The sequence below is a fragment of the Brachypodium distachyon genome, chromosome 1 (genome assembly GCF_000005505.3).
Source record: "Brachypodium distachyon strain Bd21 chromosome 1, Brachypodium_distachyon_v3.0, whole genome shotgun sequence".
Lineage (NCBI taxonomy): Eukaryota > Viridiplantae > Streptophyta > Magnoliopsida > Poales > Poaceae > Brachypodium > Brachypodium distachyon.
In genome coordinates, this window is record NC_016131.3 from 73,574,726 (window position 1) to 73,592,483 (window position 17,758).

General features: G+C 51.3%; 3 protein-coding genes across 5 annotated transcripts; all 3 read right to left on the bottom strand.

Annotated features, from left to right (window-relative positions):
- Positions 1 to 740: 740 nt before the first annotated feature.
- LOC100838262 lies at positions 741 to 2,670 on the bottom strand. Its single transcript, XM_014896774.2, has 3 exons — positions 1,140 to 2,670; positions 952 to 1,108; positions 741 to 854 (listed from the first exon to the last, which is right to left on the bottom strand). The coding sequence occupies exons 1-3, from the start codon at positions 2,453 to 2,455 to the stop codon at positions 741 to 743; spliced, it is 1,587 nt and encodes a 528-aa protein (XP_014752260.1). The 5' UTR covers positions 2,456 to 2,670.
- A 1,438-nt stretch (positions 2,671 to 4,108) lies between these two features.
- On the bottom strand, positions 4,109 to 9,302 carry LOC100838559 (homeobox protein BEL1 homolog). 3 transcript variants are annotated; one of them, XM_010230984.3, is made up of 6 exons: positions 9,147 to 9,287; positions 8,603 to 8,683; positions 7,822 to 8,499; positions 6,580 to 6,986; positions 5,727 to 5,787; positions 4,109 to 5,368 (listed from the first exon to the last, which is right to left on the bottom strand). In XM_010230984.3, exons 3-6 carry the CDS (start codon positions 8,449 to 8,451, stop codon positions 4,637 to 4,639), a joined length of 1,830 nt encoding a protein of 609 aa, XP_010229286.1. In that variant the 5' UTR covers positions 8,452 to 8,499; positions 8,603 to 8,683; positions 9,147 to 9,287; the 3' UTR covers positions 4,109 to 4,636. The 3 variants fall into 3 exon arrangements, with proteins under 3 accessions (XP_010229286.1, XP_014752259.1, XP_003562164.1); XM_014896773.2 differs by lacking the exon at positions 8,603 to 8,683 and having other exon boundaries at positions 9,147 to 9,302; XM_003562116.4 differs by lacking the exon at positions 9,147 to 9,287 and having other exon boundaries at positions 8,603 to 9,140.
- Positions 9,303 to 14,876: 5,574 nt separating this feature from the next.
- On the bottom strand, positions 14,877 to 17,435 carry LOC100838734. Its single transcript, XM_003558885.4, has 3 exons — positions 16,812 to 17,435; positions 16,388 to 16,677; positions 14,877 to 15,299 (listed from the first exon to the last, which is right to left on the bottom strand). Exons 1-3 carry the CDS (start codon positions 17,110 to 17,112, stop codon positions 15,246 to 15,248), a joined length of 645 nt encoding a protein of 214 aa, XP_003558933.1. The 5' UTR covers positions 17,113 to 17,435; the 3' UTR covers positions 14,877 to 15,245.
- Positions 17,436 to 17,758: the final 323 nt, after the last annotated feature.

The following is a 17,758-nucleotide window of genomic DNA, read 5'->3' on the forward strand; positions in this document are numbered from 1 at the left end:
TCAAATCCGGTTGGAAAGCTAGCTGTGGTCAAGCTCTGCATTTTTCTTTAGAATCTCAAACTATCTCTCTTTTTTTTGACAACGAATGTACCTTTATCCATTATCAAGGAGCGTCACACTACACCATGATTGGTAGTTTGTTTTTGTTTTTTTAGAGAAATGATTGTTTTTTTTAGCGAAATGATTGGTAGTTTGGTACAATGAAATTTGAAGAGGGGCTATTTCAGGAATCTTTAGCGATCCTTCTGGTATAGCCCATAGTCTGAGTTAAAGTAGCTAGCCCATAAACTCAAGCTATCGTAAGTGAGAAGTTTCCTGCTAAAGTAGCTAGTCCGATTGATTCTCCAAAAAAATATTAAAAAAAAAGCTAGTCCGATATCAGTCCATTGATGCGAGCCCGCCACGGAGTCGAGCTTGTGCTGGACAAGATTTCCTTCCGTCGCGCAACGGGCTGATATCGGACTTGACAAAAACGCAATGCAGCCCAGTTTCTTAGGCCTTGTCCATCCAACCCGTCCTGTGTCAGAGCTTACCAACTTACATGAACGTGCATCGATACCTCACGCATAGAGTTCCTGCGAACATATCAGCATGTTTTTGTTCTCTCCTATAAATTGATGTATGGAACATCACACCCAAAATTAACAAGAATGGCATTGCATCGATCTTCTCGTAACACCTAATTCTACATCTGTGTTGCCGAAGGTGTACCGCACGTACTGTTAAGACCAGCTGACTGATTAAACTCGGGCGAACTCGCCATCCTTGCAGACACCGACGTCGATGGCCATGGTCCGGACCTTGGTCCCGTTCTTGGGCGACGACACCACCCTGCAGCAATTCCTCCTCGGCGACTGCACACACAAGCAATGGATGATTAACACGCAAATCTAAAGCAAATGACGCATGGATCATAATCATCATATGGATGTCATCAAACAAGTTACGTACCCGTTTCCAGAGGTCGGGGTCGGGCTTCTTGACCACCACGACGCGGTCGAGCAAGTCGACAGGGTCCGGGATGCGCCAGCGGCACGTGACCCGCGGCACGACGCGGTGGCGCTCGTACTCCGTCACCGTAGTGGTCACCACAGCCGTTGTTATCGCCCTCAACCCGCCTCGGCCGGCGCCGCACGAACACCCTGCGATGCTCCAACCTCGACCTCCGCATATAGTACACCTGGGGCCGCTGGCACGGGTTCCGGGCCACGGGCCTCGTGTTGAACGAATACGCCGTGTAGTCCGCCCTCCGGTACCAGTTCAGAAACGTGCGCATGGGAGTCTCCATCTCCCTCGGCGACAGCACGCCCCGGATCACCACCACGGCGAACCCCCACGACACGGACACCGTCCACTGCTTCTCCACATCGTAGCACACCGACTGCTGCGCCACGGCAGCCGGGTCGAGCTTCACTGGCCCATCGAAGAGCCTCCTGAGCGCCGCAGTCCGTGACTTGATCGTCGGGAACACGGGCTGGAGGAAGTCGAAGTGGTGTAATGTCACCAGCGGCACCACCGGGTGAGAGCCCAGCAAGCCCAGCACGTCGCCCCAGATGTCGCACTGGTGGAACCCCAGGTGGCGCGTCAGCGGCACCCCGAGCTCCGACATGCAGGCGTGGATCCGGTCGTCGGAGCCGTAGAGCGCCGGGTACCTCTGGATGCAGCCGTCCTGCATGCGGGCGAGCTGGATGGCAAGCGCGCGGCTGATGGCGAACCCGCCGCCGCCGAAGGCCATGCCGTAGGAGAAGATGAGGTTCTGGATGTGGCTCTCGGAGGGGTTCCCGATGTAGTAAGGCTGCGTGTGGTCGTACTGGGACAGCACGTCGGCCAGATTGTCCGGGAAGAAGACGGTGTCGTCGTCGCCCATGACGAACCAGCGCACGCCGGGGAGGCCCAGGCGGAAGCTCTCGGACACGATGCGGGAGATGCGTAAAGCGGAGCGGCTGCCGGCGCCGTGGGTGTAGGGGAACGAGGACGTGTCGGCGCTGAGCTTGATGCCCGGGAGACCCGTGGCGCGGCTGGAAGAGGCGTTGAGGTAGTATTCGGGCACGGGCTTGTCGAGCCACACGAAGCCGCGCATCTTGCCGGGCCGCCACCAGACCCGGATGTACTCCTTGCGGCTCTTCCAGAGGGAGGAGGAGGCGCCGATGCCGAACAGGATGTGCCGCAGCCCCGTGGGAGCCCTCGGCTTCTTCTTCTTCGGCGCCGGGTTCATTAGCTGATTCATCGAGGACGAGGAGTTGGGATCTGCGAGGCGGGACTGCAGATGGACGGCATTGTTGTTGGTGTCAAGAACGGCGGGCGGAGGGCAGGCGTAGAGCGGGGAGAGGGCGAGGGCGACGACGTAGACGGCGAGCACGGGGAGGAGCACGTAGAGGAGGAGGCCGTAGAGGAAGAAGGAGGCCTTGGACCTGGGCATCACCTTGTTGCTGCTGCCGCCGGCAGAGGAGGGCATCACAACGATCAATCTCAGCGCGACGGCATTGTCCAAGCCGGGAAGCAGATCGACGAGTGAGTGGCTGGAAGAGCAGCAAGTGATTTTTGTTTTGTTTTGCACTGTGTGTCTTGGTGGGCAGATCAATCGACCGAGTAGTACGTCTGGGGAGGCGCGCGCGGGAGGGGAATGGGGCCGGAAATAGATGCCCGGGGGGTGCCTTGATCTTGATCGATTCTCCTGTATATGGCATGGTCAATCAGCTAATCGCATTTGTAGGATCCATCCGGCCAGGGCATCGATCCATTTGTTATCCGATTTTAGCTTTCGTCCCTGGATTTCTGCACTGCTGGGCTGTCGGAACGCGTAGATTTGAAAGCGTCTTGTCGTATCATACGAGCATAATTGGCCCACCAAGGCCCAGATGGCCCGTAACACTACAATACTCTCTGTCCTGTCCCCCCAAAAAAAATACACTGCAACACTTTTCTAAAAACTAAATATACTTTATTGTCGAAAGGTATCATAAAACTATGTCCTTTAAGACAGTTTTGTACAACTAAGATACAACAGCGTTTAAATTTCAGCAGAGGTTAGACTGAAAAAAAAATGAACCAAATGTATCTCAAATTCTCACACGTAGGGGTGGGCGGCTCAAGCGGCTCTATAAACCCCACAAGATTAGTTCGGCTTGTGCAGAATTCGTCTTATACGATTTCATCACCAAAGATTTGGCGAAATATCATGATATAAATTGCGCAGTTAAAGAATTTTGCTTCAAAGTTTTTTATGTAACTTTCAGTTTATTTGAAATCTTTGTTGTCATTTAACCGCTTCGATCAATTGTACCTGCTACATGCATGTACGGTAAGAATAGATGAACAAAGTAACTAATAAACATGTAGCCAAATATGACTGATTAACTCCTAGGACTCAATTTGATAAAACAAGCAATCATTTCCCAAATCACGAATGCATGGTGGCGTATGGCACGGTACGTTGCTCATGTGTCAAAAAAAAGGCAGAGAATCTTGGATATTTAATTTCGGAGATGACAGCATCAGTGATGAACAATCTTTTGTTCTTCTCCCCTGTGGTGAGTGACGCCAGAATTACTTCGCCGATTACATGAGAGCGACCTCCCACCCGACCAAATCTTGGCAGGTTTACACAAAATCCACAATCATGATCTCAACAAACACTTCTATTGTTGTTTTAGTACGCCTGATGATTGGCTTTTTGCCGTGTTATGGCAAGCAACTGAGTAGTATTAACTGACCAGCGCCGTCCCGCAGTGTGGTTCTTAATTTCATGCCTTTAATCTGGCTTATAATTCATCTCGTCTGCTTGATCTTACAGCCTGAACTCGTACTGATTGGACTAGAATTGTGTATGCATGAGAACCATCATAATGCTCAGGCACCAAATGTATCATGCAGCATGCGTGACAGCGTAACCCTAGCTAGGAGAATGCTTGCTTGCATGCCGGTTTGGAACCTTTTTCTTTTTAATTGCTCCATTGGACATTTACAGCAGAGGAGAGAAGTGCGTATAATCTTCGTGGAGATTTTTGTGTGGGTGTATCATATCAGCCGGCCAGGCCAATATAAGTAACCTCAATTCATTTATTTTTTTGTCGGAGACGTGCACAAGTAAGTAAACGCACACGGTATATAATACTACGAGGTTTCGTTTTTGCTTAGTCACAGTTCTGAAAGTTTTTTGTTTTTCGAACCCGTGCATGCACCAATTGGATCCAACTACAAATAAGTCCCACCATAGTACAAGCGTACGTACACCCGAGCTGCCGACACGTAGCCTGGGCGCCGGGCAACCTGCCTGCTTCCAAACTACTACTGTAGTACACGAAAATCACCACCGGGCGGCTATACGTACATATACTCGCCTGCCGGAGCAGCCAAATCTGCAACAAATTGGCTATACGTACACGTAGCTTGGGGGCCGGGTCAACGCGTCGGCGGAGACCCGCGCTGCCGCGCCAGGACGTCCGCGAGAGATGCGTCGGTCGGCAAGCATTAGAGTTAGCCAAAAACCAGTCCTTGTGCAGGTCAGCAGAGAGTGCATGCAGACAATCCATCCCCCGGTACGTTCCCCAGCCGACGCCGTGCTCGTCTCATCCCATGCATGATCCCGATCGCACGGCCGGACGCGCGGGTGATGTTGGATGAATGGATGGATGGATCACCCGGTGAGGTCGGGGAGCAGGCTGGATGACCCGGCCGTGCTTAGCCAGCGGTAGTGCTGGGCGTCGTCGACATGCTGATGCCCTCCGTTGGACGACGCGTCCCCGGCGCCCTCCCCGAACTGGATGTGGTGACCATGCCCAGCAGAAGAGTGCAGCACGCCGATGCCCATCTGCTGACCATGATCGCCAGGGAACAAATACCCGCCGTGCGCCGGCGCCGGCGCGCCGAACGCGATGTTCACGCCGCCATGATGCCGCGACGACTCGTGCTGCTGCAGCCCCAGCGTGAGCGACACGCCGCCGCCGCCGAAGCCCGACGACTGACCGGCATCGGCATCGTTGTAGGCGTCGAAGCCGAACTGGCCGTGGTGGTCGTCCATGTCCACGACGAAGCTATCCACCATCCTGCCGGCGCCGATGTTGACGACGGAGGCGAGCGAGCCGGCGTCGTGGACGCCGATGTCGGCATCGGCGTGCCGCAGCTGCGCGCGCGTCGGCTTCCGCTCGCCGCCGTCCCCGGCCCGCAGCAGCAGTGCCGCGCGATCGGCGTCGGCGTGAACCAGGTTGCTGCTGCTGCTGCCGCTGCTAGGGTTGTTGTTCCCAACGGCGGCGTCGACCTGATCTTGGCCATGGGCGCCGTCGTCGACGTCCTTCATCTCCTCCACGTACATCTCCTCCACCATGGGCTTCCACAGCCGCACACGCGCGTTGATGAACCAGTTGGACACCTGCATATATTATCCGTGCGCCAAAGTTAACCGACCCACATTAACTAATTAACTCCATTCACCCCCGCGCATCATCTCGGGTGTTAATCGTAACAACGAGTAGTGTTTTACGTGGGCGTCAAGATATTAATTAACAGCAAAACAAGAGAGGATCGAGAATCTTTTCCTCGAGACTCCGGACAGCGCAAGGGGACACGGCCCGAGCCCGACGTGTCAACCAATTGGAATTGACGGACCGCCTGCACGGCTTGCATGCGCCATTGCATCTTTTGAATTTGCGCAATGCATGGCATGGATTGCATGCAATGCATGGTCGATCAATGGAAATTAAAACAACATCGCGATGCACGGAACGTACCTGGCTCCGTGAGAGGCCCGTCTGCCGGGACAGGATGTGCTTATCCACGTCGCTCGGGTACCTGAATTAAAATTGGAAATATTGATCGTGTCAGCAATTAAAGAAGCTCATGCAAGCTACATTTTTATGGGGGAAAATGTGCATGCGACCTAAAAAAAGAGATGCTTGGTAAGCATGTGGAGTACATGCTACTTACCCAATATATTAAGCTAGATATGTTTTTGCTGTCAAAAGAACTACTCCAACATGATGAATAGTCGCTAGCTATAATTTTCTCTTAATTAGTTGGGACTACTTGGGACAAGTTCTTGCATATATGCGTACACAAATTAACATTCACGAGCTTAATTAGTTGACCGTAGATCACATGACCAGGGAACCAACAAAAAATTGTTGTTAAAATAGGATTTAATTTACTTGGTAATAAAGGATGCACATATGAAATCCTACTACATTATGCTTGATGAGTATATATATATATAGCAACCCCAACCCACAACCGCTGCTGGCGAATATGGCAAAATGGCCATTTGAGCGACTGACGCCGATACAAATGTGGTCCGGCCGGAAAGAACAATGCTGCGGAATAAGCCAAACCAATATGATGAGAGAAGCTTATACTAAACGTGTATCTCAATTGAGCGTCACGCGCAAACTTGCACTAGCAAGTTGTTACTAGCTAGAAAATGATCTCCTTTTGAAAAGAAAATCTAGCATGACATTCCACTATGTACTCGCTAGCCATCGTTGCACAATGTGCGACCACAACGTTTTATTTGTAGCTTGTTCGCTTAATTAGACGATCGAATCCCCCCAGATGAACATGCAATCAGCTTAAATTGATCATACTTACGGGTGCAGGAAGTGCTCGAAGAGCCAAGCCCGGAGCACGGTGACGGCGCGCTCCGGCAACCCCCGCTGCGGCCTCCAGGGGTGGGTCTCCATCATGAGGCCGCCGTTCTGGTGCATCGCCTTGTGCTGCCGGATGCACTGGTCGAGCACCTTGAGCCGCGGCGTGTCCCCGCGGGTCATCCCGCCCGGCGAAGACTTGGACGCCGACGACGAGTCCTTCTCCCCGAGCGCCTTCCTCACCGCCTGCAGCTGCGCCACCACCCCGTCCCTCAGGCTCCGGAAGTGCCTCGAGATCGTCTTCGACGCCAGCGCCGTGTACCCCGCCGCCGCTCGCTCCCCGGCCACCGCCTCGAACCCGCCTGCCAGGCCCCTCATCTGCTCGCAGTACCTCCTGTACCTTCTGTCCACCTGATCAATGTACATATGTAGATATATTCAGTAAATTAGTTACTCGGTAATAAAAACGGCTGTGTGCATCGCTCCATACAGAGGTCAATCGAGCATTCCCCCTTCCGAAGAAAAAAAGAAGATGTACATTAGTTACTGGCTAGTTAAGATGGAGATGGGCAATGTAACAGTGGATCGAAAACAGTAACTGCTAGTCGTGCTGTGTAACTCGTGCGAACTCTGCTTGAACAACTACTGGAGGCGTTTCCAGTGGCAGACTGGCAGCTGCAGCAGCTACCAGTGGTAAAAATGGATTGCATCATCAGCTGGGGATGGAGGTATTGAATTCTTCAGCGATGGCAATCGGATGGGCATGCATGCAAAGTGGTGGTGGAGCAGCGGTATGCAGAGAAAGCTTGCAGCTGCAGAGTCATGGCATGGTGGCAGGTCACCTAGCTAGCTTTGTAGTAGCAGGGAGGGGGAGAGGAGGGGACCCTCTCTCATAGACTAGACTAGATACCAAGAAGAAGAGAGAGGGTGGCGATGGAGGGTAAGGGAATAGAGGTTTCCGAAAGCAAACGGTGAGGCCCAAGAATAGCGCCCCTTCCCTGCCCTAGCCCCAGGTGCACTCTTCCGGCAACCATTATGGAACTCTTAGTACTTTCCTGTATAAACTCCTCTTTTCCTTTTAAGATTCCCTTTGCACTGCACAGCGCCTTGATTAATCAAGCGCGTGTGTATGTCTAGACCATGGTCTAGACTGTAGACTATGCGGACTGTAGACTATGCGGATGATTGGATTGAATGATTGGATTAGCTAGCTCGAGCTAGCGAAGCCGAATTCAATCAAGCTCACCTCCTCGAGCATGATGTAGAGCTTGTCCTTGAGCCTCTGCAGCTCCAGCGCGTCCATGGCCTGGATCTGCGCCGACGACGGGGCCCGGCACGAGCTCGAAGACGACGAGCCCTCGCCGCCGCCGGCATCTTCTTGCTGCTGTGCTGCCTTTGTGCGCTTGCTTTTGGTGTCGACGGGGAGGCTGCAGAAGCCCTCGAGCAGCTGCTGCGCCGGGAACAGGAACCTGGAGCTGCGCAGGTGCCACGCCGCGCCATGTCCATGCCCGTGCGCGGCCGCGTCCTGCTCGTGCGCCATCCATGCCGACACCGGCGCGTGCTGCTGCTGATGCTGGTGCTGTTGCAGCGACAGGGATAGCGGCGCCTGCTGCTGATGCTGGTGCTGCTCGAGGAAGAAGCGCATGGTGGAATCGCCGGCGTCTCCTGATCCGCCGCAGTGAGCGGCAGTGGCAGCCGACGCCGCGCCCGGCATGGCGGGGTGCATGCCGCGCATGCCGAGCAGCTCCATGCTGGTCTGCAGGCCGTAGAGCTCCTGCGGCGCCCCGTTATCCATGGCCGGCATGAGTGTCGGCGTGGCCGCCGCGTCGGCAGCCGATAAGTAGTCCGCGAACCCGAAGCTCGGGTCATGCGCCATCTTCCTCCTCGCTCAAACCTCCAGAATTAAAGTCCAGCTTGAACCGGACTGAAGCAAGAAACAAAACAATCAGCAAAGAAAAGCGAGCTGCGACAAAAGGCTAGGAATTAATCGAGCAATCAGAAAAAAGAAAGAGACGAGCTTCGCTCACTTTTCTCTGCAAAGCTAGCTAGCTAGAGATCACTAGAGCGAGCGAGCTCGGCCGACCAAATCTCTCTTTCTCTCCGAAGAACTAGAAGAGAAGACACGCAAAATCAGTTGTCGGGCACAGCTGAGCAATCAATCAAACCAAGTCAAAACAAGACGCGTTTGCAGGTCGCAAATAATCGATATCCAAGGAGAGCCAGCAGGTAGCTAGCAGCGAATAGCTACCATCGCCGGCCCCTTTACCAAATCACACTACTCGCTTAGCTAGCTCCTGCAGCTACTACGACTACCTCACACAAGAATCTTGCTTTGGCCTTTGGAAGGTAAGGTAAGGGGAAAAGGGAGCAAAGCAAAGCTAGAGAGGGAGAGGATAGCAGGAAAAAAACAGGATGAAAAGCTTGGCAGGGGTGATCTAGACGCAGTGGTCTTAAAGAAACCAACCAAACCAAATTAAGATCTCTCGCCGGAAAAAGGTTGCAAAGCGAGCAGGAAACGGGAAAAAGGTGTGGGCAATAGAGCTGCGGCGCAGAGAGGGAAAGCAAGCATACAATCGAGCTGAGCTATAGCTTGCGCGCGACGTCCATCGGCGGGTGGTGGTTGGCGTCGAGCTTTCGCCTCGCCCTGCTGCTGCTGCGTCTCTAATAGCTTGGCTTATTAGCTCCCTGCCGCATGCCCGTAGCTTGGTTCCCACATAAATATCTGGATTCTCGACTGGTAGAGCTAGCAGTGTATCCATACATACGTGCTACCTTAAATTGTCTGGTTTCGATTTCTGTGTGTGTACACATACATATGTTGTGCGCGTGTGTGTGTGTTCGAGAAATAATGGTAAGGTGTGACTATTTTTCAATTGCTCGATTTTGAAGGAAAATATGCCTTAAATCTCGGTTGACGCACTAGAGTCGTTTGATCAAGATCTGGACATCATCCCTTGCTCCTCCATCTTTCACGTGTTGCCGTTGGATTAAAATCTAACGGTCAGCACATGAACTTATCTCTAACTTAAAATCAATCAACTTTTATATAGCAAAACCATAATATTAATCGTGCGAGGTAAGGAAAACCTGAGTCTTGAGTCTTTGCGTACATGTGGCTTAAATTTGCTCTCATGGTCCATGGGTACATCTAACTACGAGCAAGGAACAGGGGAGAATAAATCTTATAAGACCCGGCCCAAAATAGACCCAGCGTCGGACACATTGCTGGCCTTGAGATTTGCGTTGAATTAAGAGATATAACGATGCAACAATGGGTCCGACACTAGCTCTATTTGGGTTGGGTCTTATAGGAAAATAAATGTGTGCAGCCTATAAATTCTGCCCGTATTTGAATTGTCCATCAACCATCACTTCCTTTTGAATTTGAATTGATAAATACTAGAAGAAGAAGGATGAGATATTAATTTGTACAAAAATGATCGAAGGTTGTTTGGCTTGAGCCTGCCAGCACCTAGCATTGCTCCACCAAAAATTTGGTTGCCAAAATATTGGTTAAAACTCCGTTCATCCAGGAGGCTAACTTTGGTGACAAAATGAGCTGCCAAAAGTAAGTAACAATCCAAACAAACACCAAAATATTGGCCGTGACAACAAATTTGGCTTTCTACATTTTGGCAACAATCAAACTGCGGTACACGAGCATTTTATCAACCAGATGATGCCCCGCACGTTGTTGCGGAAACCGTGTTTTAAAACAAATGCATAAATAGATGTTCTAAATTAACTTAAACTAATGGGGAAAATGTAAAACTCTTCTTGTTTTACAATTAAAAACAATAAAACCGAAGAAGTGACATGGTTTAATCGATATAGGTTAACGAAAAAATGCTGTATAAAAAGAGGGGGGAAATCTCAAAAGAGAAGACATGATTGAATTGATGAGCTGGCATGGTTTGAATTGATAGATTAAATGTAAAATGTAAATAAATACAGGCTTGCAAAACTCCTATGGCAATCCAATAGTGAGAGAGTCATATATATATTTAGATGTAGAAGAAATCAAGTAAACCCATTGACGCATATATATATATCGATCATCAGCGTACCCTCAAAAAAAGTTTGTACTGTACAATATTTTTCACGTACTCTGCACAAAATATTCCAGAAGTAGGCCCTGGCGCCAAGTGGGCAAAGAGTGGTCCACAGTTTCCAACTAATTGCAATTAAAACAGCCCAGAGAAAAGTTTGGTGGGACCGTGCCTATCTGTGGGGCCGTCGACATCGGACTTTCTTGCTTTTTCCTTCTTTCTTTTCGTTTTACTCTTCCGTTGCAGAAATTCATACTGCTAGTTAGTGGGAGCACTAGACCTAATTGGAAGAAGTTATTCGGATGGCTTAAATTACTTCCTACGGTCCTACCGCTGGCGCTCGGTGGATGTTACGCCACTGAACTCCAAAACAAGGCAAATTTAACCATTAGCTATCAGAAGACAATGCTCAGAACAGTCCAAAATCAAACAGTTTCCATAGTAGTTTTGGATTGGGTGTCACCTGTTTTTGCCCAATCATTTCTGTAGCTTGCGAACGCTCGGGGTCATGCATGATCTCTGAAACGCGTGCAGTATACAAAGCTACACATCAACACACGTACATCGTCCGTTGGCGCCACGAGATTATTTGATCTGGCTACTGTCCGGAAGAAACTGATACTGAAGATCATGGCAGCTACGTACATACAGGTCCTCCTGCTAATCTGTTCCCTCTCTAGATATAGATTGATTATTATAGGGTCCACGTCCAAAATGGTCTTCCCACTCGTTAGTTTACTCCATCTACCCGTCACTTTCTCTCAAAAACCTTTTTCACCCGCTGTATACGTGTCATCAAATCATATCATATCATTCCTCTCTCATACTATGATACAAAACTCTGAACTGCGCTCTCATCACGTACTCGCGTGAGCCCCTAGCTTGCAGTTCTTTTTCCCCAATCTGATTCACACGTCAAGGTTACCGGTTACGCCGCCCAATCATCTCGATCTCACTCCGACGTTATGCGAAATGCAACAAGGAGAAAAGAACAATACTCCTACCAATTAGCTCAAGGATATATATCGATATGTGAGAACTAACATAAGCGCTAAGAACAGAATCACTGTACATACCGTTAGCCCGTCGTCGATCGATCGACTTGCAGAGATGTTTCCATTTGCTTGTCCGATACTAGCTTGCAAGAACTGTACTACTCCTACGTGTGGCCTGGCCCGGCTAGCTAGCTAAGCTAGGTGGCTGTGCGCGACACGTATTTCCTGGAGGGGTCTGGTGAACAGTTGACCCCATCCAGGGACTGTACTTTGACATGACAGAGTAGGTACCGTCTCCACTGTACCTGTAGATATAAAGCGTGTGGGTACATACGTGCACGTTGCCTTCGAACACGTACGACGGATATATTGTCTCCGAACCCTGTTTCTTACGTACGGTTTGCCTACAGCACACTCGACTACTGTAGCCTGCAGGCATGCACCATGCTGCTGCCCGTTCTGTAATTTCCTTTGCGGTTGAACAGTTCCAGAGTAGCTTTCAGCGATGGAATACGTGACAAGGTACGATACGTCATACGTCCCTCGAGAGAACGTACTATAATCCTAGTCAAATCCATGTATATATTCCATGCTCTATGCTGTATTCCAGACTTTCTCCGGTACGTACTACTCCTAATCAAGTACCACGAGCAGTAGTACTTTGAACTTGATTAGGAGTAATACCTTCCGGTAAATCTATCAGCAAGTCAAGTATGTATGGCGGATTATGTAGCGGTGTGGTAGGTAGATTTGACGACTGAATTTGCCTTTTTCCATGGTTCCAGAATTACTCCGCCGAACTTTCAACTTGTCACACTTGGCATGTTATTGACTGTTGACGCTGGATAGAGATACATGCATGGACCCCGAGACTCGTGGGTCTACGCTCTGGGACCGTGGGACGTGCGAATACGCGCATAGTACTCCACAGTCTCCGGCAAGATGGGAGAACGGAGAACCCCAGCTAGCGGAGCAAGAATGCATAGACGTTTGACGATTTTACAGGCGAGCTGATCACTCTTTGATGGAAACACCACATGCACGACCTGGATACCATGCAAAGCTAGCTATATCAGCTCATGATTTATGCTAATTTGCTGCCTCTTGGGAGGCACCTTTAATATGTTTCATGTTTTGCTGGATCAAGCAAGGCATGCATGAAGTGGCCAGCAGTGAGCGGCTGGACCCCTGACCACGGATGAACGGCCGGCCGGGGTCGCACGTTTACACGGCGCGCGTCGTTTAGTCTCCGGGCCAACCGGGGAGGCAGGAATCCGCAACCAACTATCGCGTTGCGCGTTGGAATAATTGAACCCGGATCGAGCGATGGAGAAAAACTCAGAAACAAGATTCGACCGATCGGGGGTTTCCAAAGGCGTCAGTTCCGTCTGAAATCTTTGCGAGAATTGATGCTGGTGGTGGACGCCGAAGGACGTCGATCGGTGTGGACAAACTGTCACTTGCTAGATAAGCTTGCATCGGCAAGTTTTTACTACCACAGCGATGCGAGAGCAAGGATGGTGTGAGCTGAGGAGGATTGGTCCAAGGACCAACACTTGAACGACGTGCACCTTTTATGGAAAAGAAGACATCGTGGTGTGACACGTCCAGCGAGCGGCACCGACGTCGGCAAAAATAAGGTCGATCCGGGTGCCTGCATCGTCGTCGCCGTCGGCAAAAGATCGACTGACACCTTGGTTTTCACTGTTAAGCACAACCGCGCGCGCGGGCAACACTCGACCGACCTAGTATCTCATTCTGACAGTAGGCTTCTGCTCCACTTAGCTTAGCTAACAAGTGAAGCATTTACTGTACGATGGAACGGGGACAGACGCGGTGCAAACGTGCGAATACCTTCTACTACTCGTACTGGAGAAAGGAGTACGAAAGGCCCCGATTCGGCCGGATCGAGCTTCCTGCACGTTTCGGCCGGGCCGCGGCAAAGTGTCGCCGTCGTCGATTGGACGGGCGGGCATATGCATCATGTAGCGCTAGCGCGCGGCAGCAATTAACGCCTCCTGCCCCGGCCCGCACTTTGCAAACGTTCTTCCCCCTTCCTTCGCCCGGGCTCGCGTTGCCCCCATGATGCGTGAGCCCTGCTCGGGGGACACGCGACGGGACGCTCCTTTCGCGCTACAACATACGGAGTACTGCTCTACACCGTTTTGCGCAAAAAATAAATAAATACTTCTCCGATCCTAAATTGTTGTCGAAATATTACATATATCTAAATGTTTTTAAAAAATAAATACATCCATATTTGAACAAATTTTAGTCAAGAATTTAGAATGTATAACATACTACACGGTCGATCGGCTAGCTTCTGGAGATCCGACGAACGATCTGCTTTCGGCCACACAAGACGTACGGCACTGGATAATGGCCAGTGAATGGTTCGTGGTGCGGTGCATAATACAGCTGCGTGTGTCTCGGTCACGTTTTGTTTCTCGGTGCTAATAGCTCCACATTAGCAGCTGGCCGCCAGCCCCTGCCGACGGATATTTGCAGGTCTACCGATGCTAAGTCAGGACCGGAAGCAGAGCTAGCCACGTTGTAAACCTCTCGTAATAGTGGCTCGTTTGCAAATCGGGTGTTGCTTTTGAATTGAAACCACGCGACTCTGTTGGGAATTTTACATCACGTGCACTTTATTTTCGTAAGATTCAATGGAAGAAGGATCAGCTGTTCCGAATGGGACATAATTGGTTTTATGTTTTTTTTGGGGGGGGACTTTTTCTAGCGAATAATTGGTTTTATGTCACGTGCGCATTTTTTCCAAAGGAGATTCGTGGAGTGTGCGGCCCGATTTAGGCCCATGACTGTGCCGGCCCTATTTTATCGTATCCAGGGTCCAGCCACATCACCCCATGATTCGGAATTGGTTGTTGGGCTATATTAGTTAACTGGACTAACGAGTTTGCCTTCTGGGCTTCTTTTTCTCCCAAACGAGGCCTCTGCTAATGCAGAACGACATCAACCAGATCCTTTTCAGCTTCCTTTGTGACTATGATATCCCCGTCTCACACGCTGAAAAGCAACAGAGGCTCCATAAATCAAAGTCTCCTTTTCCCCGTGGTCATGGTTCTAGATCCTCATCCCCAGGTTAGTTGGGAAATCAGAAAAGCCGCTTCCTTCAGGCTACTTTTTCACATTATCTAGATGCGTCACTGATTGACTCGTTGGTGTGAAGATAGGAAGTAAAAAAGTGCGTTCAACTCTTAGGTAAGAACATGAAAGAAACTTCCTCCCAGCGTCAGTCAGGCCACCAAGATTCCGTTTCATCCAACCATTGACAATTCACACTTGCACTCGGGCAAAGCAAAGCCGGAATTCGCCTTCCCGTAGCGGGTAGCACCCAGGGAAACCAATTAAAACAGCAGCGTACGGCTCATCCCATCTTGCAGGAGGCCGAAGCACAAAATGTATCCATATTTACAGCATCACACTATTGTCCACCTGGGACTGGGAGAGACAGTGTGAGTTGAGCACATATACATGGGCATAAGGTGTGTCGTATCGACCGGAGTGTACACAGCTACTCGAACCAAAATTTGGGACCGGATCAGCAGAAGCAGAGATCTGCCGTTCCTTCAGAATCCATTTGTACCCGACCGGGAGGGCGTCTGTCATACGATGCATTGCTTCAGTGACTTAGGCGTATGGCCTCCCTTTAGCCTTACCTGCATGCACAATAAACCAACCGTTCAGAGTTGTTTCTTGTGTCAAGGACATAATAACTAACTACTGGACAAATCTTGGGAAATTCAGTTAAAAGTGTCGGGCGACAGTAAACAGCTATAACTTTTGTTTGCTCTCGCGACAGCTAAAATTTGACGAGGTCGCGTAGATTCCCGTTGCTACGAACATCACGCCAGAACAAGAACATCGATCTGTATTTTGGACGGAAGGAAAGAAGTAAAGAGCCATCGAGCCACTCGGCGACAGTGACATGCCAGATTTTTGCAGTTGTGACGTCAATGTGAGTTCACTGTGCACAGATGGCTGCGTCGTTCCAGATATTTCTAGAAGCTAGCAGAAGTCATCCTCTCATGCCCTGACGGATCGTCCACGTGTGGGAAAACAAGGGCTCCGGTTATTGCTGGACTGTTTCTTTATGCCCCGGTTTTCCTGCAGGTTTAAAGAGGGTTGGAGGTTGTTTGAATTTGACCTCCTCTATCCGTTTGAGTGCTAGAGTCCACGCGCGACCAGACCAATTAAAACCTGATAGTAACACTAATGCAGCCCGGACTAGTTAATCCACACACTAGATGGATTAATTTTAGGTCGATGGGTTCGACTACTTTGATGTAACGAATTTAGGAATTCAGAAATTGCCCGGTCTATCTGTCCGTTCCTGCGTCGTTGCACAAGCTGTCGTTGATACGGGTTGGGGCCGGCTGGCAGAATTAGATTCCATGGAGCACCTCGGATTACACTACAGTACGTGGGGCGCAAAGTTGAACTGTTTGGCCGAAAGCGTGGGGTCTGATACACCCAAGAAGTGCCTGGATTGTGCTACGGAATCTTGAATTCTGGGTGCTCGGGCTAGGAGCGTCTATCTGAATTCGGCCACTGCCGACAGGCTGTAGGCACTACTAACTAATAAGCGAACGCGAAATTCTTTGTTTCTCTGCCGTGACGAAGAAACGCGACGCGAAACTGTTTTCTTCTTTTGTGCAAGAAGATGACGTGTAAAGCAAGAACTGGCGTGGGGAAACGCCATGGATGGCGATGATGACGAGGAGGAGGAGGAGGAGAGGGAACTCACAGCTTCGATGTCGATTCTGTAGACGACGTGGAGGCGGCGCCTCTCGCGGCAGCTGGCCCGGTAGGCCATGGCGAGGTGCGCGGCGGCGAGCGCGAGCGAGATGAGGAACATGGCCTCGACGGCGACGAGCTGCCCCTTCCCCTGCAGCTCCAGCCGCCCGCCGTCGGCCGCCGCCGGGGACACGCCGAAGACCGCGACGGCCTTGGCGAGCACGTAGCAGAGGGAGCCGACGCTGCACGCCGCCGCCACCCACAGGTAGGCCGCTCCGCCCCCGCACGCCGTGTACGCGCCTGAAATCAAATCAGCAAAGGAAGGAAATCCCCCAATCAGCCAAACACACACACACAAAATCAATCAACCAAAGCGAATCGAAGGGGAAGGGGAGTTACTACTGAGTAATTGGGATGGATCGCGGGGTGCTTACAGAGGATGAGGAGGGAGCGGGCGGCGGAGACGGCGGGGAGGTCGACGAGGGAGGAGCGGAAGTGGAAGCCCCTGGCCTGGTCGAGGAGGGTGTGGTGGTGGGCGCGGAGGAAGTTGGAGAGGAGCGCGGGCGGGAGGAGGAGGTCGAGGAGCACGACGAGCAGCGGCGGCGCGCAGACGAGCAGCAGCGAGGCGAGCATGGAGACGAGGAAGAAGGCCGTCTTGGCCCACCGCCACGGCCGCGCCCACATCCCCTCGTGCCCCCCGTGCGCCGCCAGCGGCATCGCCAGCTTCTTCTCCATCGCGCCGCCCGATCGATCAACCCGCTCACTCGCAAATCGATCGAACCCTGGCAGGCAAGGCGGTTAGTTAATGGAGTTGGTTTCGGTGCCGGGGTTTTAAGCCGAGGCGGAGATGGAAACGGCAGCAGCGGAGGAGAGTTTCCTTTTTCTTCGTGGGGGCTCGGGTTCGGGGAGTCAATTGGCGAGAAGAGATGATGGTTGGAGGAAGGTTTGACCGTGTTTTCTAGTCCTTGCCACGGGTGGGTGTCGGGCGCGCTGCGTCAGCTGCTGCGTCTGCGCGGATGGATGCTTCGGGAAGGAAACGGAATGACGGACGGCGGCAAAAGGACTCTGCTCTCGTTCACCTGCAACAGAGGTCACACGTATGTATGCATGTACTTACTTCGGGTCGGCCCTTGCGTGGAGCTAGATTTCGAGTTGGCATCGCGATCCGTTCTAGAAAACCAGCACGCGCGCGCACACAGAATCCCACTGTCCTCCACCTGTACCCTCTCCCGCTGTCCTTCTACCAGTACAAGCTAACACCAGAGAATGACAGGCAACATCGATTACGTCCTCGAGCTCCTTCAGCGCATTGGCTTCCGTCCGCACTGGCGAGACTGGATCTCGCTTCTTCTGTCTACGCTTCCTCCTCCGTGCTTCTTAA

What these genes read in the sequence shown, in the direction of transcription:
- LOC100838559 (XM_014896773.2), bottom strand. Translation starts at nt 8,451, where the DNA reads ATGGCGCATGACCCGAGCTTCGGGTTCGCGGACTACTTATCGGCTGCC. An exon ending in TCTACATCATGCTCGAGGAG is followed by an intron (nt 6,987 to 7,821) that starts GTGAGCTTGATT and finishes TACATTGATCAG; the next exon opens with GTGGACAGAAGGTACAGGAG. An exon ending in TTCGAGCACTTCCTGCACCC is followed by an intron (nt 5,788 to 6,579) that starts GTAAGTATGATC and finishes ATTTTAATTCAG; the next exon opens with GTACCCGAGCGACGTGGATA.
- LOC100838262 (XM_014896774.2), bottom strand. Translation starts at nt 2,455, where the DNA reads ATGCCCTCCTCTGCCGGCGGCAGCAGCAACAAGGTGATGCCCAGGTCC. An exon ending in AGGTTGGAGCATCGCAGGGT is followed by an intron (nt 1,109 to 1,139) that starts GTTCGTGCGGCG and finishes AGGCGGGTTGAG; the next exon opens with GGCGATAACAACGGCTGTGG. An exon ending in ACCCCGACCTCTGGAAACGG is followed by an intron (nt 855 to 951) that starts GTACGTAACTTG and finishes TTGTGTGTGCAG; the next exon opens with TCGCCGAGGAGGAATTGCTG.
- LOC100838734 (XM_003558885.4), bottom strand. Translation starts at nt 17,112, where the DNA reads ATGGAGAAGAAGCTGGCGATGCCGCTGGCGGCGCACGGGGGGCACGAG. An exon ending in CCGCTCCCTCCTCATCCTCT is followed by an intron (nt 16,678 to 16,811) that starts GTAAGCACCCCG and finishes ATTTGATTTCAG; the next exon opens with GCGCGTACACGGCGTGCGGG. An exon ending in ACAGAATCGACATCGAAGCT is followed by an intron (nt 15,300 to 16,387) that starts GTGAGTTCCCTC and finishes TTGTGCATGCAG; the next exon opens with GTAAGGCTAAAGGGAGGCCA.